The sequence below is a fragment of the Ochotona curzoniae genome, unplaced genomic scaffold, assembly GCF_017591425.1.
Source record: "Ochotona curzoniae isolate NIBS_2020 unplaced genomic scaffold, NIBS_Ocur_1.0 contig_2318, whole genome shotgun sequence".
Lineage (NCBI taxonomy): Eukaryota > Metazoa > Chordata > Mammalia > Lagomorpha > Ochotonidae > Ochotona > Ochotona curzoniae.
Window position 1 is genome coordinate 15,795,774 of NW_024465419.1, and position 18,208 is coordinate 15,813,981.

The 18,208-nt window shown below is 40.6% G+C and overlaps 2 protein-coding genes across 3 annotated transcripts in view; one reads left to right on the forward strand and one right to left on the reverse strand.

The window, feature by feature from the left end:
• The window catches only part of LOC121151333 (mitochondrial folate transporter/carrier-like), a 25,298-nt gene extending 8,981 nt beyond the window's left edge, over nt 1-16,317 (reverse strand). Inside the window, exons 1-7 of one of the 2 annotated variants that reach the window (XM_040972679.1) lie at nt 15,908-16,317; nt 10,684-10,834; nt 7,956-8,041; nt 6,375-6,535; nt 5,242-5,355; nt 4,811-4,956; nt 3,896-4,042 (exon numbers count right to left, since the gene is read on the reverse strand). In XM_040972679.1, the coding sequence (XP_040828613.1) occupies nt 3,907-4,042; nt 4,811-4,956; nt 5,242-5,355; nt 6,375-6,535; nt 7,956-8,041; nt 10,684-10,834; nt 15,908-16,061 (948 nt within the window). In that variant the 5' untranslated portion in view covers nt 16,062-16,317 and the 3' untranslated portion in view covers nt 3,896-3,906. Of the gene's footprint in view, nt 1-2,935; nt 4,043-4,810; nt 4,957-5,241; nt 5,356-6,374; nt 6,536-7,955; nt 8,042-10,683; nt 10,835-15,907 lie in introns of those variants that run through there. The other variant, XM_040972678.1, reaches the window with a different exon arrangement.
• Nucleotides 16,318-16,453: 136 nt separating this feature from the next.
• Nucleotides 16,454-18,208, forward strand: part of LOC121151334 (DDB1- and CUL4-associated factor 13) — a 34,788-nt gene continuing 33,033 nt past the window's right edge. The window contains exon 1 of the mRNA XM_040972680.1: nt 16,454-16,619. Within this exon, the coding sequence (XP_040828614.1) occupies nt 16,550-16,619 (70 nt within the window). The 5' untranslated portion in view covers nt 16,454-16,549. The remainder of the gene's footprint in view (nt 16,620-18,208) is intronic.

Consider the following 18,208-nt stretch of genomic DNA (forward strand, 5'->3'; position numbering starts at 1 on the left):
ATTATCCAACTTTTCTGTGTCTGAGCCTTCCACAAGAAACTTTTGCTATTTTTCTGTCTTCTGCTCAATTATCTTTCTTTATGCTTCTCATAAGAACAGCATTGTTACAGGTACTTCAGAGTCAGTTCCTATTTATTCCTTTAGAAAGTATCTTAAAACTTTATATATTTTCTGCATGTTACTTAACACATTTGTAGCAGACAGGCATAGAGGTGAAGTAATTATCTTGCATTAGCTTGTAATTGTAAAAGACGCTTTGTTGTGAAAGTGGCAATAGTGCATACTTTATTTGGAAGGTTTTATATTGAATAATGTATGCACCTTCAAAACAGAATTCCTAACTGATGACTCATGAATTAAAGTATACTTCTTAAAGCTGATGTTTCTTTTAGTGTGGTGTTTAAAAAACATGCCTTTTTAAATACCGATGGGCCACAAAAGCCCAACGTAATGTAATACAGCTTTCTTTTCAAAGTTTGGCATCCATCATTAGATCACATGCTCAGGTGCAGAGTTCCAGACAAGTTTGTTTGCTTTTGGTCTGCACAAGTCTTTTCCTCATTTCTTTCTAGTTCTCATTTTAGTAATCTGCTGGTTTTCTCTTAGCCAATTTCATCCATTCTTCCTTAGGCTCAGAGAGCTTTTTCCAAGCTAAAGTTTGTGACCATTTTCTATTGACCTCCAAAATATAAGAAAGAAGAACCCTTAGTGAAATGAATCCCTGTAGGTTGCCCCACCCGCTGAGTTGCCTGCAATCTGTCTTCAGCCTTTATAATTTGAATGTGGTCAAAGTGATCGGAGGCATCAATCTTCGCCCTACTGAATTATTGACACAAATGATAGCATCTTCTTTCTCGAATTTGCTCTTTTCATCTGATTGGTCTTCCTCTGTAACCCATGTCTCTCTGTTTTAATCACTCACTCCTCTTTTCTCTTTTTCTCAGTAAAACCTAAATACTGAGAGTTCTCTAGTTCTGGCCCATCTTTGAGCTATCTCTATTTCATTGCCACCTTGACTGACAACTTACTGCTTCAGAGAGCCCACATATGCTTTCTTTGCCCTCTTTGACTGCATCAACTGTGTACAAACTACCATCAGCTCCTGAAAAACTTCTTAACTTGGATCCATGCTTCTCTTGCTTTGCATCCTGATTGATTCTCCATTCAATCACCAGATTGATTTTTCATGAAGTTAAACTTCACCCCTAAGATTGTAAAGCTTGACAAGGTCTGGCTGCTAGTAATGTTTACTGGCTCAAGCCCTGGTGGTAAACTATTTATTTGGGTTAATTCACTTAATTCTGTCAATATCCTCCAGCCATGTGCCTTTAATATCCTCATTTGTGACAAGCACTCTTGGTAACCCAGATTTCTTATAGAAGACTGGTAGACCCATGGTCCAGGTACTGAAAGTGTTGGCCTCAAAGAGCTCACAATTCCACCCTAATGTGGAAAACACCTCTTGGCCAAGGACAGGCACCCTGGCATCCCTCCCCATTGCTGCCGTCTAGACTGCCTGATGTGGGAACCTAAGGGCCCATCCACATGCTTCTGTGGGCAGGCCTTCTGTGGGCTAATTCATTCTGCACAGTGGCTGGTAGGGTCAGGCTGAGGCTTTTGAAATTCTGTACCTGACTTAATCCTATTTCTTTTGCTTTATTGAAATTTTCTCCTAAAAGCAATCCCTCAATCACTTGTCCAAGGATCCCAATCTGAGGTGCTGGTACCGAGTACCTCATTTATTTACAGATGAAGAAACTTCAGACAGAGGTTGAAATGATTGCTTAAGTTCAAACAGCAGAAAAGCTGAGACTTGAAACCAGACAGTCCAGCCTTCCAAGCTTCTCTCTTGGCACACCTTACAGCCCTGTTTAATCCTGTTTTAAGGCCTTCTGTACTTCCTATTCTGTCTGTTTTGAATGTTTCCTATTTCATTGTGGCTTGCTTCCTCTATTATCTCCTAAAATAGACTTTCCCTGTCTCTAATCATCCTAAGATGTCCAAATCTAGTTTTTTTTAATGGTATTTAATACCTGAAAGCAGACTGAGGCAGGTGTTGTGGTATAGCATGTTAAGCCACTGTTTGGGCTTAACAGATTGCCTGCAATCAAGTTCCAAAACTGTATCCCATCCACCTTCTGGGAGGCTACAGATGATGGCCCAAGTCCTTGAGTACCTACCACCCAGCTGAGGACTATTTAAATAGTTTTCCCGAGTTGTGGCTTTGGCCTGACCCAGGCCCAGCTGCTATATGCATTTGTGAAGCAGTAAAAGGAAGCTCTCTTATCTCTTATCTGTCACTCCTTCATTTAAATAAATACAGCTTCAATTTTTAAAAAGACCAATAGTCTATTATGCATATATTTTTTGATTTTCTGTAACTTACACTAAAGTGAAAATTAGGAGGGCAGGAATGTTCTCATTGTTATTGTTTATGTCAGAACTCTTACAGGGCTTGTAGAAATTTTTTCATTGTATATTCTTAATTTAGAGCTGTGGGTAACTTCATGCATATTTATTTACTACATAATCTTGTATGCTTTTTGAGGACAAGAATTATGTTTTATTAAAAATTGGGGGGTAATAGGAGGTATTCAAACAATGGTTCCAAATATCACTGTAGCTCATCTGCTTTGTGAATAAATACCAAGATGCTATATGAATTAAGGCATTACCTGGGAGTATTAAAAGAAATCACACTTAATTTATAAAACATCCCTAATAATTGTATACGATATAGTAAATACAATTAGGCACTTATCGTTTTACCTTTATTTTAAAAACAATGTCATTTCAAAAATACAAAAAAATAGACCCATTTTCAAGGAACCATTTAAATTTGGCTTTAAAAACCAAATATTTTATTTACAACAAATAGAGAGTAAACAAGAGCACTCAGAGATGTTTATAATAAAATGAAATAATTACTCTGGCATTCTTTGAGGTCAGGCCTTTATATCTGTAGATATCAACAAGACATATCAAAACTCAATTATGATCATTAATGTAATGTGGATTTCAACCTGATTTTAAACAACCAGCGTAGATTAATCATTTATTTGGGATCCTGGATCTGTGTATCCAAAAACCAAGTGAAAAATTTCTCACTTGCATTCAGTCTAACAAACACATCCCAAACATTCCAGCATCTGTAAAAGATGATTTATTGAGCATCGCCATTAAATTATTTAGTAACATATGCTAATATTAGCTGATGAAGCTGTGTCCTAGAAGTTTAAATTTTCTAAGTTTAAAGATACTAAACCATCTATCAAAAAGAGAACTGGATCCAGGATTACAGTTTAAATTATGAAAGTCTCTGGGAGGAAAAAACAGCTATGAAATGACAACAGCTCTCAGATATTTCTCAGAGAAGTATTTAACTTCTAAAATATATGTAGCTAGTATGTTCCAACTGAATTAAAATTAAAGCACAGTTGCAAAGAATTTTATCCTAACACTTCCCAATTCTGAAAGGTCTAGATTTGGTCCACCCCTTGTAAAGTAAATCCTTAAAATTTAATTTTCCCTTGAGATATGTATGACTTACTAGAAGTCATTTTCTTGCTATTGCACAACAGTCAGTTTTAAAGCCAATCCAGGCAAATGAGTTCAGAAAAAGCAGCACATTTTACTAATCCATTTATCAAACTCTACACTTGGTATCCGTTTTAACTTTGTATTGATGGTGGTCATTTCAGGCAGAGATAGCAAGTCCCATTCAAATAGCGAAGGCAAAAAATCAGAGAAATATTGTGGAGATTCACTTCTTTGACTTCTAACGGTTACAGATCCATTTTGTTTATGAGCCATGCTGCTATGCAGCATTCTTTTGGGTTTTACATCCCAAATACAAGGAGCTTTTTGCTGCCTTGGGCAGATATGTTGGAATTACCTTCTTCCAGGTTACTTCCTCTTTTCTCTAAGGTCAAGTAAAAAATGTGAGACATTTTCATACACCACAAAGGTAATACAGCAGGCTGGAGTCACTCTGATCAAATTGGGAGCAATTCCTTTGTAAAATCCACCGATGCCTTCCTTCCTTTACAGGGAAAAAGTGATGTATGCTTAGTTTCTTAACATGCTAGTTTGAAAATGCAAACGTTAATTGCCTTTTTTGAATTATTTTAAGGGTAAGAACAGGCAGAAGCTTTCACTGACCTAAAGCAGTCATTGGAAGTCGTACAGCTTTCATAAATGTCACACAATACTAAATACAGCATATCTAAACATACAGAATTATTTGTTAATGTTTACAATACATGATATGGTAGGATTCTGTCACTTAAGATAAATTAAACTTGAATATTTCATGGATTGAATTCAATTTGACTATTCTAAATATTCTGCCCTGGTCTTTTACAATTAAAGGGAAATGTGGAGATATTTACTTACCTTTCTATAGCAGCTGAACTATTTTCATGTTGAAGAACATGTTTCTCTTCTAAACACAGGGACAAGTACTTACAAAACATGCAGTACCAGCGCCTTCTCAAATGTACTAAGGTAGGCATGTATCTTTTTATAAGCAGTGCCATTCAGTGTATACCTAAATTCTGATTTACTAGTTTTCAAAATACTTTTATGTATCTCAATTTTGTTTTTGCAACAACCTTGTCAATTCAGTCTAATTTTACAAATGAAGCCTTAGAGAAAATAAGCCCAGGGTTATCTAGGTAATAAATGGAAAAGTAGGAACCACCAGCCATGATTTCACCACAGCACATATTTACACTTTCTGCTGTAAAACCCATACTAACATGTGCAAGGTATCTTACTAGAGCAACTTGTTCATACCACATGCTCTCACCTCCAAGTCCTCGCAATCACATCAGTCACACCTTGGTAAATCATATGTTGATCCTGAAGACGAGCTCTCACAACTTGGTATGGGTATGTTGCTGCTACAGCAAATATTTTAGATAATGCTGCAACAGATATATATTCCATTGTACTCTGAAATGACAGTACAAACCATTTATGCTTTTCTTTAGACAGAAATGAGACATACACATTGATAATAAATAGGAAAAAAATATAAATAGCTTCCTTTTAATATGAACTATACAATTAATGGGTTCTATTTTTAACATTTGTGTATCTTTAGCTTATAAATATTTAAATAAAGTTAACATTTATCTTTATAGAAATACTACCAGAGTGTGACAGAATTTTCACTCATTAAATGCCAAAAAAGGAAAAAAAAAGGAAACAATATCACTTTTAAAAGAATTCTCTTACCAGGTGGGCTTCAGGCATTCTATTGAGGTGTTGGTTGTACTTCAATTTCAGTAATTCATAGGCCATAAACTGAAGTGCACCATGAGATGTCCCAAATAGCCCAGGAACAAATCCCTAAATGGCAACAAATTTAGAAAGACCAACCAAACAATATATTTTCAAAGAAATGATGCATATATTTTAAAATATTTTTTCACCCCTCTTATACAGTATTTTAACCAAACTCATTTAAGTTCTTTGTAAATTCTAAGTCCTTATAGAAGATTAAAAATAGCATTTCTACTTTTTTAAAATTAACAACTGGATCTCCATATTTTTCTTTAAACAGTATACATACTAACATAAAGACCTACACTATTAAGAAATGGGATATAAAAGGGAAAATAAATTTTAGAAAAATCAAAAAAATCAAGGTAATAATTAAATGGACTAAGCATCAGTATCCGACAACAAGGCAGTAAAGATGGGGGAAAAAAAGCACAGAATTGAGTGAAAGTAATTCATAATCTTATAAAATATAAGATTTAAAAATGCATTATACCATTCTTGGAAAACAAACTAAAGTTCAAGCTCTAATTTGAATTTTAAGCTAAATATGGCCTTAAAAAATATTTTATCTGAATAAGTAAGAGATGGGAACATGAGAGGGAGGGGGAAAAGAGGGAATATAAAAGGATATTACTGCCATCAGGAGGGGGATTTCAAAAATGCTATCAAGAAGGATCTGGTATATTTTTGGTACTTTTAAATTCTTAAAAATCCTACTAATTATAAGATTCTACTAGGCCCACAGAACTCTTTTACACGCTATATTTCCTAAGTTCCCTGGAGACCACACCTTCCAAGGAGTATGGTAAAGAATGGGCGACCTGGTTGCGTTGAAGAATCACTTGACAAAGTTGCAGACCGTTCTTAAAGCTACCAGTGTCAAGAGTACACAGCTTGTGGAGGTGAAGAGAAACAGCTTATCACACCATTTCAGCACTGATAAGCTAGTCTTCAATTTTCACAAATTGTTTCTTGCCTAAGTTTTGCTTCTTTTTAGGACTGATGTTAGGTAATTCAGAACTGAAACCACAGAGACAATGGAAATGACAATTTTCAGTTATTCAAAATAAATAATAAATCCTTACCTTATATAATCCACGCACACCTTCATACTTATATATTTTCATAAGTGCATCAAACATTCCTTTATATTGCCGCTGTGAGGAACTTACAACTCCATTATACTGTAACATGAGGCGAGTTTTTGTCACCCATAATGGATTTGTAATGCAAAGGGTCATGGCTCCTAAAATGAGATTTAAGCAAATTACTCAGCACATAGTATTGCTTGCTTTTTTACAGTTCAGATTAAGAACAGTGCATTTACACAGGGGATGGAGGTGTACAGGGACTGTACCTGGCACAGGGAGATGTGGTCTTGGAGACACAGTGTTAGGGATAGATGGTAGATTAAGTTTTTGTTGATCCTAAAAAATTCTTTACATAGTCAGTGAGAGGTAAGTTAAAAAGGAGTTTCTACCCTCACACGTTGAAGGATATAAGGACAGAAAAGGTATTCTGACCCCTACAATGTGGCCTGACATACAGACTAAATGGTAAGGAAATACCATCTTAAGAACAGGAAATGGCATACACCAGAGGTGGGGAGGGGAAAGAACCAGGAATCTAACATTTCAGTTATTTATGTATGTGCACATGTACATATCCATCCCAGCCTTATCATAATCTTCCATAAATCTACTCAAAGTAAGCTAGTATTCCCTTAAAAATGAAATAACTATGTAATGTAATAAGTTACACATCACATTTCATTAAAAAAATAATCATTTTGTAAACCATGCCATCTGGTTAAGTTTACCGTTTGCTAAGTGTTCTTTCACTACACAAGTATTTATTCAGCCTTGTTATAAGCTGGATTCCTGATAGGAACTAAGTATTTTAAAATGAGTAAGATTAGTTGTTGCCTTAATCAAGATGCAAGCTTTAATAAAACAAGCTGTGGGGCTGGTACACTGGTATAGCAAGCTAAGCTTCTAACTGCAGCACCAACATTCCTTATGGGTGCAGCTGGTTCACATCCTGGCTGTTCTCTTTCCATTTAGCTCCCTGCTAAGGCTTGGGAAAGCATTATAGGATGGCTCACATCCTAAGGCTCCTGCACCTGTGTGGGAGACTCAAAGGATGCTCCTGGTTCCTTCAGATTGGCTCAGCTCTGGCCATTGTGGCCATCTGGGGAGGGAACCAGAGGTTGAGAATTTTTTCAGTTTCTATTTCTTTCTGTAACTCTACCTTTAGAGTAAAAATACAATAAACCTGAATAAAAAAAAAGAAAGAAACTAAGCTGTGAATTACGAAAGTTTAAGATTTAAAAAGACTTATTCCCACTATGTTTTTCATTCTGATACAAAACATGCATAAGGGAATGGAATTAAATAATGTAATGTGACTAAATTATGTAACCTTTGAAAGCGTATTGATATCTACAAGTATACCTTAACAACAACAAAATTACACTAAATCATTTCAAACTACTATAGTTTTATAATTTTTCCAATGAAGAATGCCTACATTCTAAGAAACCTCATTTGCTAAATGATTAATATGATTATAAAAGACTATTTAAATTCTGGTGTTCCAAGAAACAAGGCAAACTGAACAAACAGTAAAAATGGAAGTCGAGTTTGTAAGGTCACAGATGGCCTTACCGGCTTCAGCAGCTGAGACCAGGTATTCTGTCGCCTGTAACCGTTCAGCTCTTCCTTCTGTCTTATAGGACTTGATGGCATTGTAACTGAAAAATTACACACAAACAATTTGAGTAGGTGTCTTAAAACAGTAATCTGAATTAAGGTATGTGTAACTTGGGCCAAGCGCAGTTGTCTAGTGATTGAAGTCCTTGTCTTGCAACTGCTGGGTTCCCCATGTGGACGCTGGTTCGTATCCCGCCTTCTCCACTTTCTTTCCAGCTCCCTGCTTGTGACCTTGGAAAGCAGTGGAAGATGGCCCAAAGCTGTGTAGGAGATATGGAATAGGCTCCTGGCTCCTGGCTTCAGATTGGCTCAGCTCTGGCCATTGTGGCCAGATGTAAGAGCTTTCTCTCTGTCTCTCCTTCTCTCTGTAAATCTGAATTTCCAATAGAAATAAATAAATCTTTTTTTTTTTTTAAATAAAGTATATAGAAGTTAACAGTACCCCAAAAGCAAAAGTCAATGTGTAATGCAACCACAAAATAAGAACTTGTCAAGGATGGACATGCTGGTAATTGTTTATTGTTAAGATTACACCCAGTCTCCATACAAATGTATATGGTTAGCAAGCAAATCTCAAAAACGTTAGTCACACACTCAGCAATTAACTAGGACAGGAAAACTGGTAGCAGGCAGGGTTACAGTTGTGCAGAGATTGGACACAAAAGGCAAAAGAGATCAAAGAAGGAGCACTTAACAAACGTGCTGAGCACCCAAGTTCAGGCACTAAGGCTGGCTTTTCACAAAAAGGTAAGCACAGCAGGGAGCCTTCTTAATAGAATACCAAGGACCATTAGTGATGCATAAACAACCTTCATAAAACACAGCAATGCAAGAAGTTCACAAATAGATCACAGAAGACTTTGAGCAGTAGCCAGCATTGAACTTGGTACTGAGAGGCAGGGACAGGGATGCCAAGGGCGAAGACACAGCCAGGGTGGATGGGAAGAAAGGGAACATTGCCACCCTGCAGGGGAGCACTGAGACTTGGGTTTTATTTAGCAGCAGATAATCGCTGAATTTTTCTCTGCAGGTGTGTCAAATCAACTTATTTCCTCTAACTTTGATTTCTACTTTTTCTTGTTAGAAGACTTCCGTTGAAAAACATTAAAATTTTTACTACTACCATTTGAACATTAAATAAGGAAAATGTTTCATCATATGGCTTGTCCTTAGAAAGTCCCTTGGAGAATCTACATAACCCAAATTCATACAGAATATATATGAGTAAATATGTAAAGTTTCACACATCTAAGCATGGCTTGGGACTGAAAATAAGAACAAATATTTAATTACTACTAAAGCTGAATTTTATTTGGCTTTCCCTAAAAAAAAAGTAGCTTAAGATTAGTTTGGACACTGCCATATGCTTATTATAAAATGCATGACAAAGGAGATAAAAAGCAAATATACTAGGCATTGATGAATACGAAGCGTAAGCTTCTTCATTCAAAGGCTCAGTTTCAAATCCTAGTGGGTGCTTAGAGCAGTGTGTGCCCCGTACTGTATGCCATGATGCCCTTTTACATTCCAGGAGCTGCATGTGCCCACCCTGGGAACTTGGTGTAGCTTCTCCAGAAGTCATGTGGTAATAGTTATTTATGTGGTGATGGTAACTGACAGGCCAGGAAGTGAGGCTGGGAAGAGGATGGAGTACATCAAATCAGGGGAATGAGCCAGTAAGCCTCCAGCCCCAGCAGCAACACCGTGGCGTCTGCGTTTGTTCCTAAACAGTTATCTTCCGAGGTATCAGTTCCCCCAAAGACTCCAAGGTCTGTCTTCTTCTACTTTCCAACTTCGTTATGAATCAAATGTACTTTTGGAAGATATCCCTGAAAATGTGGTAGAGGCGAAATAAGCAACTGTCTCATGATACTTCAGAATTTACGAAATCTGCTCATCTGGGCTCGCTCCAACTGAACTCTCAAATGGGGAGTAACTTACTCAAGTGATCTTCCTTTATCAGGATGGATATCCATAAAAATGAAAATTCACTCGGTTTCAGGGTCCTCCAATTTCTGCCAACACTTTAAAAACTTATTAAGTAACAAATTTGACTGATTCAACTTTTTCTAGTGTGTTTTGACTCAGACAGGTTCAAGAATACTGATATGGCCAAAATACCTAAAAAATACTCAAGAGGTAATGTAATTTCATTTTGTACTTCCTGGAGTTAGCTGTTTTTCAAATAGTTTTAAAAAGCTCTGATGTTAAATAACAGACTGATGGAATTATAACTCCTTATGAAGGACTATACTATTGTAACAATATGGGGAAAATCAGTTGGGCAAAGGGGGATTCTGGGGGCAGGAAATCTCAGATTCTATGGAATTGCACCACAAAATCCAAAATTAAAAATTAAAATAAAAATGCTCTGATGTTGTATGTGCATATTCTACTTATAAAAGTAATCAGCAGAACAGTTCACCTTCTTCAATTTATCTCAGGGAGACAGCTTCTGTAAAATTATTTTCCTATCTCCTCCCTTCAGCTTTTTCCTATTAAGTAATTTTTCCCAGACCAAATGCCTGTAATAAGAACTGATAGAAAATAAAGAAGCCATTCTGCTCTTCCTGACCCTTGAAAATCCAAATTAAATGACTCATCTTGCTAATTTATCAACTGATATATAACAATCACCAAAGCAAAAATGATTAATGCTATAATATCTCCCAGATCTACTCACAAGAAAAAGTAGAGTCCCCAGGATAAACCTGCACCCCACACATTTGGGGTTACTCCTTGATACAGTCCCCGTAGTCCATCAAGCTTCCAAATGGTAGTCAAGCAATGTAAAATGCCTTTATATTTTGGTCTCAGTTCCAGTCCATCACTCACTGCATTGAAGGAGAAATAAAATAAGAGCCAAGTTGTAGCTCTGAGCCACACATAAATAGATAACACACTGTTTAAAGATCAACCAAAACAATTTATTTTCCAAGACTATTTAATGCTTAAAAATTAATTTTTATAAATTTATCCAAGTGTGTATTAAAGATATATTATGCACTCAAATAATATTTTAGGAAGTATTTTAGTAACTCTTCACACAATCCGAAAGCCTCTTTAAATAAACCTAACACTTTTTTTGTTATCAATATACATGATTAAGAATTTGCTTGCATATTCACATTTGAAAATACCTGTCCCAAAACAAAATCACCAAGAGACTCAATATCAAGGATGCTACAAAGATCCAAAGAGAGGCAGAAAAGAAAATGTAGAGGCTACAGTAAAATACTTCCCTAGAATTCTTTCTATTTCACACCAATGTAAACACAAAGCAAAATCAGAATAGAAAGTAGAGGGGCCCAGCGTGGTGGCCTAGCAGCTGAAGTCCTTGCCTTGAATGTACCAGGATCCATATGGGCACTGATTCTAATTCCGGCAGCTCCACTCACCATCCAGCTCCCTGCTTGTGGCCTGGGAAAGCAGTCAAGGACGGCCCAAGGCCTTGGGACCCTGCACCTGAGTGGGAGATCTGGAGGAAGTTCCTGGCTCCTGGCTTTGGACTGGCACAGCACCGGCCGTTGCAGCTCACTTAGGGAGTGAATCATTGTACAGAAGATCTTCCTCTCTGTTTCTCCTCTCTGTATATCTGACTTTGTAGTAAAAATAAATAAATCTTAAAAAAAATAAAAAGAATAGAAAGTAGAAATGTATTTCACTTGAATGAATCCAAAAATGAACTAGTCTTCCCCATCCTTAAGAAGCTGCTCTTCAAGTGTCTGGATGAGTGGATGCGCTCGGGGAGACTGTCAGCCAATGGACCTTGAATTTTCTCAACCTTGGACCAACGAAACCAGCAGCGTCTCTATCAAAAAAACTATCAAAACCACTCAAGTAATAAATACCCTTGGACTAATTCTCCACACTGGAGTTTCAAGTGGACATTCCCCATCCCCAGGTACTGACATAGTTAGGCAGCTGGGAGTGGCCTCCTCCTCCCTTCCTCCCTCCCTCCCTAGAAACAGGAGAGACGGGAAAAAAAGGAAAATTGGAAGCATTTGCCCCACACACCTTCCCCCATGCCTCAACCCTCCCCACCTTAACCAATGCTCCTCATGGGCGTGTATCCTTGTCAACTATATAAAAAGCTGCTCTTATTCTAGTGTTAAGTAATGACAAACACACAGCACTACCATCTAGGCCTGTGTCGGATACCTGGACACAATCCATGAATCTGTCTCCCTTGCATCCTCTCTGATCAGTTAACAAGAAACCTTTCTTAGTCCCTTCTACATCGCAGTTCACAATGCCATCATCCTACTTTCAGACACCATCAATTTTCAATCAGCAACGGCATTTAATCTTCTTGTCAATTTTTTGCGGGGGAAAGCAAAGCATAAGACTGCTCAAGTTCTTGGAGCCCTGCCACCCATGAGGGAGACCCAAAGGGAGTTCCAGCTCCTGGCTTTGGCTTGGCCAACTCTAGTCATTGTGGCCATTTAGGGAGTGAGCCAATGGATGGAAGATCTCTGTCTTTGCCTCTCTTTGAAATTCAGCCTTTCAGAAGTAAGTCTTAAATAATAAACTTGACGTCTTCATACTCTGTCAAGGTGGGAAATGGAACATTCAAAATAGGAAATGAGGGAATGCAAGGGACTACTGAAAGACTATTCAGTGAAGTGTGAGCAGGTATTCAAAACCACAGAGAAGAATGCAGCTATTAATGGTTTCTTTGTTATATTAAATATCTCAGCAATAGGCGAAAAGGATTAGGAGCTTGAGGAGCTTGACTTGGGAAGGAGGGGAAATAGATTTATTGTTGGATGGGTGAAAACAGCTGGTGCAAATACAAGATGTATCATACAGCACCTGGCACCATCGTGGAGAACAGTGAGGATCTGGTCTAGCTGAATTAGGCTGGAAAAAAGGGCAAGGGCCTTTTAGAAATGTACCACATTTCTCCAATATTCATAAGTTGAAGACTTAATTCCCAATGTGACTGTATCTTTGAGGAGATAGTTAAGGCTAAATGAAGATATAAGAGGAGAGCTTTGGGCTGAAGGAACTCATGTCCTTACACAAGGCTTAGACACCAGGGGAGCACGGCCATCTCCCAGATTTGAGGTCTCATTAAAAACCACGTCTACAGACTCTTTGCTCTTGGATTCCCAGTCCTCACAACTGGAAGAAAATAATTTCTCTTGTTAAGCTGCACTGTGGTATTTTGTTTTGGCAAGTCTTAACTGCTAAAAATTTCTGAAAATCACACAAAAATGTGGTTATTATCTCAAACCTTGTATTTCAAAAACCTAAGTCCAAATGTGCTTAAGATAACCAGTACGTTTTCTTGAAAGGCAATTCTAGTGGACCCAAGGAACATGACTCTGAAGGTGGAAAACCAAGAAGAAAGTAAAACAACTTCATGATTGTCTTAAAGAGATATTCCACTAAAGAATTCATATGTACGTCTAAGCACATCTCACAAAACTTTCTCAGGCCTATAATCGCATTAAAAGATGCTAACAAGCACAAGCTAAAGATGAAAAATGTTTGGTGAATGGGACGGAATCAACACAGGGAACACTAATTTTGGAGGAAAGATACGTAATGACTAAAAAATGAGCAGGCAGCAATGCTATCCTAATACAACTTTATTCGCTGGACAGCAGTTTTAATCCTTTTATCTGCCACAGATACACTGAAACTTGTGTGTTAATAAAACTAATCTTCTCTGCTTCCACTCTTTGCCAGTATTTTTTTTTTTAAATCACAAATGGGTTAAGAAATAAGTTGAGTGGCTTGCACTGTGGCATAGCAGTGGAGTGGATAATGCCAAACCACTACCTGCAACTCCAAGATCCCATATGTGTGTTTGTCAGAGTGTCCGCTGCTTCACTTCCCATCTAGATCCCTGCTAATGACCTGAAAGCACTGGAAGGTGACCCAAGTGTTAGGATATTTGCCACCCATGTGGCAGACCTGGATGCAGCTCCTGGCTTCAGCCTGGACCATTGCTGGAGGGAACCAGCAGATGGAAGATCTCTGTTTCTGTTCCCCTTTAGTTCTGACTTTCAAAATAAATCATCTTTTTCAAACAGTTAACTATGCAAATTGCTAATATTATTCTTTAAAAGAGATTGCAATAAACAAAAAAACAATGACAAATGACAACTTAAGTGGCAAGGATAACTATTATTTCACAAGGTTGAAGCAGGGGTATGTTTACTGTGTGTAAGTGTATGCAACATGGATAGCAAAGGCAAAATGTATTTCCTGTTAAGGGTTCTGGTCTGGAATGTTTGAATATTACTCTAGACACTGTTTCCTTTCAGCCCCACTTTCCCCTTAGAAGCCCAACTATCCTCCATCCTCCTTCTCTAATCTCCTTCTCATCAGAATTTAAACAGGTTTCACTCTGCTGAGTTAAGAGTCTCCTCTAGGATCACTGTGTACTCCTATTGAGGAAAAACAACAATCTCCGCAGGAACTTGCTGGCCTCTGGGCAATCAGGTTCTGCCTCACTCACCAGTTCAAGTGCTCTCCTCAAGGGCCTCGAGTACACTTTGGAAGTCCTCTTCACACACCCCTTAGCAGTACCTGACTTTGCTGACCTACGGCAGCTTCTTACAGCATGTTTCACACCACACCCTCCTATCTTTGTGTGTGTGTGTGTGGGGGGGTGCATTGCATTTCTTGTCCTTCTTTTGCCCTGTGCATCATCATTCAACTAGCCCCCACCCCACCCCAAAAGAACTCTTTCCAATCAACAGGGGGTGGCTGTCCAAACACTAGGTAGAGTCAGCTGCCAGGCTGCTTTCATTTCTTTGTCGCTAGTCTTGATCCCATTCGCAACATCCCAGTCCTGGCTATTGCTTTTACATGGCATAAAAGATCCGTTAATCTGTGAGCTTCTTGACTTTCTGGAGTCACTCTTTATTTCCATCTCTGGCAATGTTAGCTTGCCCTTTAGCTAGGAGCGTAATGAGAAAAGTTCTTTGCTCATTGCCTTATCCTAGTAAATGTTCAGTGGAATTACTTTTAGTAATGATCATTATTTGTGCATGCATCATAATCTCCAGGAAGCTATCTGCCTTTCTGGTGTTTTTCCCTAATGGCAACCTTCCATCCTTTTACTGATTTTCTGTCCCTGAGTGGCTTCTTGCCTCTCCTGTGGGGAAACCTTACCCTCTAAGCATCCATGGAACATACAGAAATACACCTGGCCATCAATCACCTTCATAGTCCACTTGCATGCCTAGGGTTTAATTTACATTTATTCCACTTTGCCCCACATTTTATGTCTAGATGTGTCTTCTAGGTGACAAAGTCCCTTCGAGAGCAATACTCTATCAGGTATATCTGAAGCCCATACAACACCTAATCCAATTAAGATAACTCAAAAGGTTGGTAAAGTTATCAGAGGTTATCTTTGAAACTGTAGATATGAAAAGATTAACTCTGGTCTTTTTCCGGAATCTGGTCCGGAGCTGAACTTACCAGGCTGTATTCCAAACAGAGGATTGTGTCCCTAACCATCTGCGAAAATGAACGCCAGATCCCGGGCGCCCGCAGTTTCCTTTCGGTATTGCTGCCAAACACGTGGCTACCCTAACGATTTCACAGCACCTCCAGTGGAGACAAGTCCTTTCTAAAGCTCAGTGATCCCTTCCTCAATTTACAAATCAGGATCTGACTCCCACCTTCCAACCTCAGCCATTTGCAGATTTTTGAACGCACACTCGCCACCCCTCAGTCTTGGTGGGCATGGGAGTCAGGGGACAGATGTTTTATTCGGGGTCCCACTCCCCACCCCAGTCCCCCTTCTTCAAGTCTAGTTCAGGAGAGCCAGGACAGACCCAACATCTCCTTTTGAGTGTACCCCCCGCCCCCGTCCTACCCCACCACCCCCAGTTCGAGCTGACAGGCAGAAGTAGCGGTCTCAAATTGCGGTGGGCTCTTACCCGCGAAGCGGATCTTCACGAGGTCCAGCGGGTGCAGCACCAGGTTCGACAAGACCCCGCCGCTCACGCCCGCCACCAAGTTCTCGTAGCGGACGTGGTAGAAGACCGTGCTCCACGGCGACGATGGGGACGCCGACTGTCCCTGGCCGGTCATGGGCTCGGGGCCCGCCGACACCACGGCGCCCAGGGCCGCGGAGGTAGTGGGACGCGATGCAGTGGCCGCCACCGTGGCGACAGACCGCGGGCGCGAGCCCACTTCCGGGGTCGGCGAGCTGAGGGTCGTGCCCACTCGCGTGGCGGGGGCACTCGTGCGCGCACAGCAGGTGCCCGGGCACAGCCGCCCCGACGTCGCCGCCGAGAGCACGCGAGTGGCGGGTTGCCAGGCTCCACCGAGTCCCCGCCCCGCCCCGCCCCGCCCCGGCGCGCCAACGAGGACCCGAGCGCTCCGCTGAGGAAACGCCCCCTCGTCAATCTCGGCAGGCGTCGCTACGAAGCGCCGCTGGAGCCAGGGGCGCCGGTCGGCCGACTTCCGCTCCCTGCAAGTACGTCACGGGAAGCGGAAGTCGCATGTGCGGGAGGTGGAGGCGGTGAGTCCAACCGGAGCGGAGAAACTCGTGGGGTCCGGGAGGAAGAGCCGGCGAGATGAAGGTGAAGATGTTGAGCCGGAATCCGGACAATTATGTCCGTGAAACCAAGTTGGACCTGCAGAGAGGTAGGGGCGTCTTCCGCGAATGCTGGGGTCTGGCCTCGCTCTCTGTGGAGGAAAAGCTATATGTTTGGGGGGCGGTGCTGAGGGAAACCCAGCGCTCCTCCCCGGGACAAGGCTCGTTCTTGCCTCATTTTCCTTTTCCCAAGGCAAGCGTTGACAGCTGAGGCCGTTGGAGAACGGGGTGGCAGAAGCCGCTGTTGTCTATGGGGGGAACACTTCCGTCTCCCCCTGCTCCACTTCTGAGCTCTGTCCTGGGGTTCCCATTGTTGAAGTGGAACTTGAATGGGTCAGACTCGTGGAGTTGAAGGATTTAAAAGTTAAACAGGCGTCTTTAAGCCTGCCTGTGGCTCTCATTTCTGACCACTTTACCGCTTTAAATTAGAATCTTAATGGCTATCGGTTTTCTCTTTAGCAACAACTCTTAGGGAAAGTTTGAGGGGGAAATGGGCAAGGTGGAATGAATGAGGTAGGTTTATCCTGCCTCCTCTGCTGACCACATAGGAGTGAGAGCTCATGGTACCTCGATGGCAAGAGCGGATGGAAGATGCTAGCAGGTGTGAAGTGCTGAAGCGGCCTATGTCACTGCAGGGTAAAGGCGGGGGTATTAACTGAGGAACCTGGCGTCTCACTATTTTGAGTACTGGAAATGATCATTGTATCTGTGAACATTGCTGGCAGAGAGATACATGCTTCTGCTCCCAAAATGTTGACAGGGTTATGCTGACTTGTAGTAACATTTCTAAAATGCAGATCTGTCATTGGTACTTGACACCATCCCTCATCCTGGACCCTGTGGTTGCTCCTTCATCCCCACTTTCACCCCAGGGAGGGTGTGTTCACCCTGGCCCATCTGAGTGTGCCTTCAGGGCATTCTCTGTCAAGCTTCCTGTGCCAGATGCCCTCACCCTGTGTAGCAGCCACCACAGGAAAGCTCTGAACACAGACACTGCACACTCCCTCCTGCCATTTGAACACATCTACATTTCCATCACGGTTTCTTATACTTCTGTCAGTGTTTACCACATTGTCTTGCGATTGTTATTTTGGTTAACAGGGTGCTTCCATCAGGATAAATTTGCAGCGAGGAGTACAAGTCTGTTTTGTGTATACACTGTGATTAATCAGCAGCTGGCACTGTTTCAGTGTTTGGAAGTGGTTAATCTTCTGGTCTTTAAAAGAAAACCCATAAAGTCTTTGTTTTTGAGATTGCTTTTAAAAAGATTTGTTTATTTAAAAGAGGGAGGGAAGGAGAGAGAGAGAAAGGGAAGAGACTGACCAGCCAGCCATCCACTACTTCACACTCTAGATGGCTGCACCAGCTGGGGCTGGGCCAGGCTGAAGCCAGGAGACAGGAGCTTCTTCTAGGTCTCCCACATGGGTATCAGGGACTCAAGCACTTGGGCTGTCTTCCATTGCTTTCCCCAGGCCCTTAGGGAGCTGGGTTGGAAGTGGAGTAGCTGGGTCTGAACTGGCACCTATAAAGGATGCCAGCACTTAAGGCAGCTGGACTGCCTGCTACACCACAATGTCAGACCATCCCCTCCTGTTTTTTTTTTTTTTTTTTTTTTAGATTTGTTTATTTGAAAGAGGGA